This window comes from Lathyrus oleraceus, chromosome 2 (genome assembly GCF_024323335.1).
Source record: "Lathyrus oleraceus cultivar Zhongwan6 chromosome 2, CAAS_Psat_ZW6_1.0, whole genome shotgun sequence".
NCBI lineage: Eukaryota > Viridiplantae > Streptophyta > Magnoliopsida > Fabales > Fabaceae > Lathyrus > Lathyrus oleraceus.
Genome location: NC_066580.1, coordinates 189831749 through 189842648, shown reverse-complemented (window position 1 = coordinate 189842648; position 10900 = coordinate 189831749). Strand labels below are relative to the sequence as shown.

Sequence of the window (10900 nt, the reverse complement as noted above, 5' to 3'; positions counted from 1 at the left end):
ATGAACATGGAAGCATCTCCCGTCATGTGTCTTGAACATCCGCTATCTAGAAACTGTAATGTTTTTGTGGAGGCAAGGCTTTCATATGACAATTCAAATAGACAATTTAGGTCTCTAACTAGTGGGTCCTTTAGGGTTAGTTGAGTTACACTTAGAAATCCATTTCATTTTACCATTGAGAACTTGAATGTTCCTAATATGACAAAGAGGCCTAATGTGACCCTTACTACCACAATAATGGCAAATAGCTTTAGATGAAACGCTTCTTCTATTTCTTTTAGTGATATGAGGTTTTTTCTTAAAAACCTCCCCTCTTTCACCCGAAGAGCTAGAACAAGTACAAGATAATGAAGTAGCATGTGTTATTTGTCCTTTAATAGTTTCAATTTCAAGTTTTAAAATTGGACACTCAACATATTCCATTATTTCCATATTTAAAGTATCTGAAACAATACAACACGTATCCATTAGAGATGTATGCGTTTCCTTAAGAGATTCTAAAGCATGATTAAGCTGATTTATCTCCTCTTCAAGTTTTAAAGTCCTTTCTTTTTGGAGATAAATTTTCTTAAATGCTTTCATAGAATCCATATAGATGTCAATGAATGCCTTAAAAAATTCACCATAAGAATACTCATCATCGAAATCAGAATTATATACCTTTGAAGTTTCACCTTTCTTACATGCCATCAAACAAAAGTTGGCACACTCATCATCTAAACTCGAGCAAGAATAAGAGGAGGAGCTATCATCCTCTTCTTACCACGCGATATAGGCTCTACGACCTTTGGAGATGTTTCCTTTTATCATGTAGAAATCATTGTCTTTACTTTTATGATGTTTGGTGATACTTGGACATGTGGTTTTATAATGTCCCAATTTTCCACACTCATAACACGTGATATCATTATCATTTTTCTTTTGGTGGGTGAGTATTTCTGAAATTTACTAGTCCTTTGTCAGAATGCTTGAGCTTGTTTCTCTTTTGGTATCTATTGTAACGTATGGCAAATAAACCCATCTCTTATTTTTTAGAAGCTTATTTGTCATAGTTTTCACTTTCTTCCATTGACTTCTTCCCTTTATATGACAAATCTTTCAAAGAAAGATTTTGTTTCTCTTCTTTACCTTTCTCGTTTATTTTCGACTTTACTTCGCTATCGGCGAGTCACTTCAACTCATTCTCATGCTTGACTAACTTTCCAAACAATTTTGTAATATCCAAAGTACTAAGATCATTTGATTCTTGTATAGAGGTGATCTTTGGTTGCCACTCCCTACACATAGACCTCAATATTTTGTTAGTACAATCTTTGTTAGAAAAGGTTTTGCCCGTGTTGATTAAATAGAGGAATCTAGTTTTCATGGAATCCACGGATTCTCCGGGTTCCATACAAAATAGTTCAAACTCCTCTATAAACATATTGATTTTAGAATCCTTGATGTCATTCGTTCTCTCATAGAGAGTTTGGAGAGCGTCCCACATACCTTTAGCATTCATATGATGTGAAATTGAGTAGAATACTTTAGTGCCTAAAGTGGAAATAAGTATGTTCCTCACTTTCAAACTATATGAAGCCTTTTTGGTATCATCATCCATCCAATACTTAGGATGTTTAACAACATCATTATCACCCGTGGGGATAAACGGTCCTTTGGTGGCGGCACACCATAGGTTTTTATCAACAGATAAAAAGTGTACATACATGTTCAATTTCCATTAAGTATAATTTTTGCCTTTGAAAATATGTACTCTATTATACGCTCCCTTAGGATCATCATCGTTCGCCATATTCACAACTTTTGGATGTCAATTAGACACAATAAGAAAAACCAGGCTCTGATACCAACTGTTGGTGTGAATGTAGAAGTAGAAAATAAAATCTAGAGAGTTTTCAAAAGTTGTGTGCGGAAGGTTTGATGCAAAAATATGAAAATTATACTTTTCAAAATTTGATAACGTTAAGACTAAATCGATTCACAAACACCAAAGACAAATGTGATAATTACATGGTATTTAATTAATTCAATTGTATAATCCACAAGGTGCGTTTATACAACGATTCAATATAGTGAATTCTAATCCACGAGGTGCGTTTAATCACCAATTCAGCTCGATAAGGTATCTAATTCTAACAAAACCTACGCTTACATAATAAATTGCCACCAGTTGAATAAACGATAAACTGCACTAGAATTGAAATACCTAAGCATGCAAATACTATAAAAATTAAATGCAAGAGTAAGAGAGAGAGAGAGAGAGAGAGAGAGAGAGAGAGAGAGAGAGAGAGAGAGAGAGAGAGAGAGAGAGAGAATACCGAGATTTATTATGCTTCAATATTTGTCCTCACTTTTCCTATGTACATTCTTCAATGGTTTCCCATTGGAACCTGCATTGTTCCTTTTTATTTGGAAAATATTTGCAGGAGTTCATACAATCAGCAATCTATAATAATGCGAGAATAATAAAATCTCCTATCTGGATCTTGACTTGTATATATCATAATTCCAAACTCTTCTACATAATCTTTACTCGATTAACACTTCTTGAATCTTCCAATATCACAAATCGGCTCCAACTCTTTGTGTTTAGCAATCAACCCTTTGATCCTACCGATTCATTGAGAGATTAATTATCCGAACATTTGAGAAGAACTCAACCTTATCCCTAGTCTTCCACACAGTCACTACTAAGGCAATATGGAGATAAGAACCTACTTCTTTTCAATGGAATTTGTCAGCATCATTGACAATCACATCAATCTTGCAAAACTTGAAAATATCAACCAAATCTTCAAGAACGATTATTTTCAAGAGCGCGCCTCCTTCAATCAATTACAAGTCTCTCGTTATCAAGATCTGAATAAAAAAAAGGTGAAGATGCAAGATATTTGTTGCGAGAACTTGAACTTTCAAAATCAGAGGGTGTTGATTTTTCTCACAGAATCACACAAAAATGAATATCAATTTGTTGATTCGTTACTTGAGAGATGATGACAAACAGATTTTACACGTGCTTGAGATTAAGCATAAAATATGGTTGAGATGCTAGTTAGATTCGAATCAAGAGCATTTCATGATTTGAATCAAATGAACAAGTGAAGTGGAATAAAAGAAAAATAGAGTTTTAACCCATTTTTCAGCTGATTCGAATCAAAGACCTTGTGATTCAAATCATGTGTTAATTTTGATTCAAATCAAACAAGTTGAGCCAACTGGAAAAATGTGGAAAAATCGTATGATTCGAATCAGGTGTGAAGTTTGATTCAAATTAATTATGGCAGAGGTGACCCACCTTTAATGATTCGAATAATGTGTAAAATTTGATTTGAATCAAAATGTTTTGAAAATTTCTGGTTTTCCTCTATCCAAAATGATTAGAATAAGGATATATGCTTGATTCAAATCAAACACCCAAAATCCTAATTTTTCAAAATTTTCAAATGGCTTTGAGATTTTCCTTTCCACCTAAATTGAATCAATAATATATACGACTCTTATTCCACCGACTCCTGCAATTTATTAAAACCATTATGATCAAGTTCAAACCTAACCAATGGTTTATGCATGCTAAAAATGAATCATTTCTTGATCCAAAGATGTGCAATCACGAAGGAGACTCAAATAATCGAAAGTAAATCAAAAGGAAAGAGATAAGACAAGCAACAAATTAACCGTATTGGGGTTCTCCTCCTGGATGTATTAAGGACATCTACATCCACGATTTCAAAGGTTATTTATGTGTCCAATGATAACAAAAGAAATGAGGTTGCATTAAGAAGAACACTCAAAGGATGTAAAATTAAGGCATCTCGCGGATGGACAAGCATGGAAGGATTTTCATAGACTTCATCATGACTTTACTTCTGAGCTCTGTAACATAAGACTTGGCTTATCAAATGACAACTTCAATCCATTCCAGACCATAATCTTATCACACAGTACATGTCATGATGGTAGTATACAACTATCTTCATTAGTTGTCTATGAAATCTGAATATATAATGTTGTCATTGTTGATTACAGGACCACAATCACCAGGGAACGACATTGATGTATACCTTCAACCTTTAATTTAGGAGTTAAAGGAGTTAAGGGAATTAGGAGTAGATACATATGATGCCTCAAAAAAACAAACATTTAAAATTTGTGCTTCATTTTTATGGACTATTAGTGATTATCTTGGGCACGTTATGTTATCAGGTTGGAGCATCAAAGGAAAGCTGGCATGTGCGTGTTGCAATCATAACATTGAGTTGTCATATTTAAAAAGTATCCACAAGATGTTATACATGGGTTATCGTGTCTTTTTACCAATGAGCCATGTGTGGAGATCAAATAAAAGGTCCTTTAATGGAAGGAAAGAACTTAGGTCTACACCTTCTTTGTTAAAAGTAACCGAAATTGCGGAAACCTTAAAAGATTTTGAGAATGAATTTTGTAAAAAAAAAAAGAAGAAAAGAGTTGGTCCATGGAAGAACAATTAAATATTTTTTTAGTTACCTTATTGGGCTGAAAATACGTTATGTCATAGTTTTGATGTGAAACACATTGAAAGAAATATATTTTATAATATTATTGAGACACTTTTAGACATTCTAGAGAAGATAAAATGTCATGTTAATGCTCGTTATAATTTGAAAGATATCAAAATTAGAAAGAATCTTCATCCAAAAGAGATTGGTGGAGGCCGTGCAGAGATTATAAAATCTTATTTTTCAATGAGTGCACATGAAAAGACTATTTTTTGCATTGTTTTAAAGGATGCCAAATTTTCAGATTGGACTGTATCAAACATTTCAAAGTGTGTTTATGTTAGTAATAAGAAAGTATTTGGCTACAAGAATCATGACACACATTTCATGTTACATTACTTATTACAAGTAGCGGTAAGAGGGACTTTTTCACTCTTAGGATCATTTTTTCGCTCTGTGTAAAAAAGTTATCCAAGAGCAAGATTTGAATTTCTTGGAAGCCGATATTGCATATATTCTATATCAGATGAAGATTATTTTTCCTCCATGTTTTTTTGATATAATGGTTCACTTGCCTATTCATTTGGAAAATGAAGTTAGATTGAGTGGTCCAATTCAATTTCGATGGATGTATCCCACTAAAAGAAATTTATGTAAACTTAAAATTTATGTTCGTAACATAGCTCTTCCCGAAGGATCTATTGCTGAGGCATATTTGACTGAAGAAATTTTGACTTTTTGCTCAGAATATTTACATGATAATGTAGACACAAGGTTTAATAGAAAGAGTCATAATTATGACAATAGTGATTTGTGTGATGTGGATTTAAGCAATTACTTTTCATGTATTGTCTGTTCTTTAGATGGGAAGAAAAATGGTAAACCATTTTTTTCTAAATTCAATTACAAAATCTCAAACCCATTGATACCTTTGGTTCGATTGTGATGGAGTTAACACATTCATCAGGTACCATAATAGTTTAAGTTCATTTATAAAAAAAAACACACGCGCACTCACATATATTAGTGTTATTTTCTATCTGATGATAAGTTAAATTTGTAGGGAATACGATGATATTGTCAATTTTCAAACTAAAGGATGTAGGTAAGTTAAGGCTAAAACCCAAAGTCACGATTACAGTGAATGGTTTAAAACTCGAGCCTTAAAAGATAACGTATCAATTTATCTAAAATATTTCTCTAGAGGTCCATGTGATACATCAAAGAGGTTTTAAGGCGACGGTGTTCAGAATTTGTGGGTAGAAATAAAAAACCGCACTCTTAAAGAATAGGTAACATCTGTTTATTCCATGCCCGATAAACTTCCCCCTAAAGTCTTAAGCTATAGTTTTCTACCTTTAGGGACGGTTTTCTATAAATGCCTAAACTCATTTTTGTTGTAGTGCCCTCATAGGCGGTTTAATGCATACAAAAGCCTTATTGACATTTTAGATCAATCTAATGGCTGACTGCGATCCACACCCCGCTCCACGTTTTCCATTCTAACCGTTTCTTCTATTTAAGAGGAAAATCGTGTCATTCCTTATGTATTCAAATTTATTCTCATTCATACATTATTTTTCACTCTCATTGTGACTTAAACGTTGGAGTACTAATCTTGCAGGTTAGCTCCGTCTCCACCGCATCAGAATTTAGAACCACTGCAACACGCTCTTCTTCCATGTTTACCGATCAACTCTAATTCCATTATAAAAGAATATCTTTCTATTTGGCACACATTCATAATTATTTTCTCAATGACTACAACATCTTTCAATTTGTCTCCATTAATACACATCATGTTTGCTATTGACAATTTTCTTGAAAAATCATTGACTGACTTCTCTTCCTTCATGTGAAGAATTTCAAAATATTTCGAAACAATTTGGAGTTGTCCATGTTTTACCCGTGCAATGCCTTGATATTTTCTTTATCGAATCTCAAATATCTTTAACAATGTCCTTCTTTGAGATGGTCTCGTTTATAACAGGATCTATTGTTTAAAACATCTAATTTTGTATCTTCAAATCTTTCACGCTTTGATCTTCATTTGCAGGATGGTTCATTGATGTCATTTTCCACGACATTATCCAACGGTCATAGACTCATAGTGGCCATTAAAGAAATAAACCACTAAAAAGAACTCAACAAATACATAACAACAAGACGTAACATTATTTCCAGAATAATGATACAAAATTGAATGTTAAACTTACTTCATATTTAAAATGTCTTGCATATGTACTAAATATAAAAATAAAAATAAAAGCTTTTATAATAAAGAAATTGTTCATAAATTGTTCATTAAACTTTCATTTTATTTAATATTATTTATATATTTTTGTTAAAATTGAAATCAACTTGCAATGAACATATGAGTACAAATAAAACGTCAACTAAAACATACAACTTGCAATGACAAGTGGGAAAATTGGTGGTGGAGTTAATGCGGTGGTGAAATTTCAACCATTCCAAAAACAAGATTTTTTTTGCACACTTATACAAAATACACATCGTGAGAAAAGGATCATATTAGATCTTAGTACAAAAAATACATATAATGATTAATTTAACGAAAAAAAGGAATAAAATAAAGATAAAAAAACTCATATAGTAGTGTGAAATGATCATGTTTATCGACAAAATGTTGTGCTTCTACACTGAAAACCATTTCATATATAATAATGTATTGTGATTTTAGGCAGCCTAAGATTGGTCAAGAGTTTCTAGAGTTTGACTTATCTTCACCATTCTCTCCATATATAATTCCCCACATTTTTTGAAAAACCAAAGTGTGAGGATATTGAGACAAATATCAAAGATATCTAATGATGACAAACTCTATGATTATGAACATCAAAATATGGTTTGTTAATTTGATTATGTTGTTTGCTATGATACATGGGAGAGCAATTAATTCAGAGTTTAGAGTGAAAGCTGTTAGTCTTGGTGGTTGGTTGGTTACTGAAGGTTGGATGAAACCTTCTCTCTTTGATGCCATTCCAAATAAAGACTTTTTGGTTAGTATCATTACTTTTACAAGAAACAATTACTGTGTTTCTTTAGTGTCAATTCTAAGAAACAGTTGTCTATTTTTAAGTGTATTATATAGTATGTCGGATCTATCTGTTAAACAAACTTTTAGTTTTTTAGAATGATGAAATTTGGTTTTTTTAGTGTAATAATTTAAACTTCCTATTTTAAGTGTGCATACTATAAACTTACTATACGAGTTTTTTTGGAATAAGTTCAAAATTGCACTGAAAAATTACTTAAACATAGTTCATAAAGTTCAACTCTCAGGAACTACGTTTGATTGAAAAATATGAATTTGGAGTTCGTTGCAATAGTCGGAACATTTCCGACGGTAAAGAATGATTGACCTGTAAAGTTAACATTCTAAATTTTAAATTAATAAGAGAGTGAAAAATAAAATTTAAAAGAAAAAGGATTTGAATACTTATTAAGTAGCACGTTTTCCTCTTTATTAACTTTTTTTAGTATCATATCCATATCTTCATTCATGAAACATGATCATGATCATGAGCAGCTCTTAATTTCTCAATCATTGTGTAGGATGGAACTGGTCTTCAATTCAAATCAGTAACAACAGGGAAATATCTATGTGCAGAATCTGGAGGAGGAACTATCCTCGTTGCAAACCGCACAACTGCTTCAAGTTGGGAAACATTCAGAGTAAGATAGCCTTATTACTATTGATTCATCAATATGAATTTATTTATGTTAATATGCTTTCATTTTATGCAGTTGTGGAGAATAAACGAGGAAACATTCAGATTCAGGGTTTTTAACAAACAGTTTGTGGGCTTAGATGAGATCAACGTTGTTGCAATTACGAATTCTTCCACTGAGTCAGAAACTTTCTATATTGTTAAGAAAAATGATACTTCAACCCTTGTTCGAATCAAAGCATCGAATGGATACTACTTGCAGGCAAAATCAGAAGAGTTAGTGACCGTTGATGTTTCCGAAGTTAGAGGATGGGAAGATAATGACCCAACTGTTTTTCAATTGACAATTGCTGCAAGATTGCAAGGAGATTTCCAGTTAACAAATGGTTATGGCCCTATAAAAGCTGCACAAGTTATGAAGGTAGGTATTAACGGTTGCAAAAGTGTCAGGTCGTGTAAAAGATTTCGCAATTTCGGTCCATCCCGATACTGATTGCAGTTGTGGCGGTGTGAACTCACTTAACATTTATATAGAATATTTTTTGCTGTATCGACGTCTTGTTGCGGTCATAGGTCAATTATTATTTTTTCAGTTTTCGTGGTAATTGGCCGTTTTTTAATCTAGAATTGATGGTGTTTATTTTTTAAGGAGCATTGGAGTACTTTTATAGTTGAAGATGATTTCAAGTTCATAGCTAGTAATGGACTAAATGCAGTTAGAATTCCAGTGGGTTGGTGGATAGCAAGTGACCCAACTCCACCATGGCCTTATGTTGGAGGTTCATTGCACTCACTAGACAATGCTTTCTCATGGGCCCAGTAAGTTCATTAACTAATTATAATCTTGGAAAAAGCTAAACTCTAAAATGCAAATATTTAAAATTTGTGTACATGCATGCAGAAAATATGGATTGAAAATCATCATTGATCTTCATGCTGCACCTGGTTCTCAAAATGGTTTTCAACATAGTTCGACAAGAGACGGATCACAAGAATGGGGAAAATCAGATGAAAACATTCAACAAACAGTTGATGTTATTAGTCTCCTAACTGCAAGGTACCATAGTTGCACATTGTTTCATAATTCAAAAGTACACACAATATTATATATTTCAAATTTTGATGATTCACCACATGTGTTATATTATAGGTATGCAAAAAGCCCTAGTCTATATGCAATTGAGCTCTTAAACGAGCCACTCTCACCTGGTGTGACACTTGAGCGCTTGACCAAGTATTATAAAGCTGGTTATGACGCGGTGCGCAAACACTCGACTGCGGCTTATGTGGTTATGTCGAATAGACTTGGACCATCAGAGCATAGAGAACTCTTTCCTCTTGCTAATAGTTTTACGCGACCGGTCATTGATGTCCATTACTACAGCATTTTTGATGATTTATTTGAAAACATGACTGCTCAACAGAACATTGATTTTATTTACAACAATCGTTCATCGGATTTGAATTTTATTACAGCATCAAACGGTCCTCTTATTTTTGTTGGTAAGTTTTAGAATGGTTCATTATATTTCTCTTTATGAATGTGTTAGTTTTTAAAATGAATCAATCTTGAATTCAAGGTGAATGGGTTTCTGATTGGCGAGTTAAAAATGCTACGAAAGAAGATTTCCAGAGATTTGGCAAGGCGCAAATAGATGTTTTCGGTCGAGCAACATTTGGTTGGGCTTACTGGGCCTTTAAGAATGCAAACCAGCACTGGAGTCTTGAGTGGATGATTAATAATGGTTACATAAAGCTTTAGAAAGTTGTTTCTATTTCCCAAAAAAATAAAGTTAGCTTCTGCTTAGTTTTGGGACTTGTAGTTCATTATGGTTTTTTATGGGTTCTTTGTGAAGAAACAAATAGATTGTTTCATAAAAAAGATTGAAAATAATGACCACCCTTACTAGAAATGTAGAATTGGATTTTTACTATCACGGGAATCTATATGGAATCCAAAAAAAAAAAATTGAATCCATTTTGTTCTTATTCATAGCTCTATTATGTAGTTTTCCCCCTATAATTTCATCTCAATTGTGTATATTTTTTTGTTGTCAATGTCTATTTAAATATAAGCCCGTGACTCGTTTTTGACAGAGAAATGATCTAATTTTGATGTTGTATAGGTTAAGCTAAGCTTCACCATACTATCGATGACGTATTTGAGAATTTGTCTGTGTGTTTTTTCTTATCATGGATACAGATAGTATATATCATTAAATTCAATGTAAATTTTTTCACTTCTATAGACTAAGAATGGATCGATATTCACGGTTTAATGTTGTTAAGTGGTGGAGGATACATTATGAGTACCAGGCAAAATGACTCGAATTTGATGCTGGTATATCATGTAATTGGGTCGGATAAACGGGACAGCCGAAATCAAAACAATTGAAATTAACAAACAATTGGGCATATATATTGTCCGACGGATCTAACGGTTGGCCTAGTCTGTTTCATGTGGACACCATATGGCCGATTCAGACATACATATATGGGGCACATCAAACCGACCAACCCATTTTTTTTAAATTTAAATACAATAGTGTATGACGTCATTTTGGTTTAATTTATTAATCCGTTAACCTCAACTCTGTCACTAAGTTTAGAATTTATTTATTAAAATGTTTTTTCAGTTTTAAGGAAATCACCTTGTGAAAAGTCTCATTTTTTAAATTTTACTGAAATTTTTAACTTTTGTTTCGAATCAAAGATTTATAACTAAATCTGTGA

The 10900-nt window shown here is 32.8% G+C and overlaps 1 protein-coding gene across 1 annotated transcript; it reads left to right on the top strand.

Moving 5' to 3' along the window:
* Positions 1-7188: 7188 nt before the first annotated feature.
* On the top strand, positions 7189-10208 carry LOC127118808 (probable glucan 1,3-beta-glucosidase A). The gene is made up of 7 exons (XM_051049060.1): positions 7189-7495; positions 8052-8171; positions 8244-8588; positions 8817-8986; positions 9069-9224; positions 9318-9670; positions 9748-10208. The coding sequence occupies exons 1-7, from the start codon at positions 7304-7306 to the stop codon at positions 9927-9929; spliced, it is 1518 nt and encodes a 505-aa protein (XP_050905017.1). The 5' UTR covers positions 7189-7303; the 3' UTR covers positions 9930-10208.
* The last annotated feature ends 692 nt before the right edge of the window (positions 10209-10900 follow it).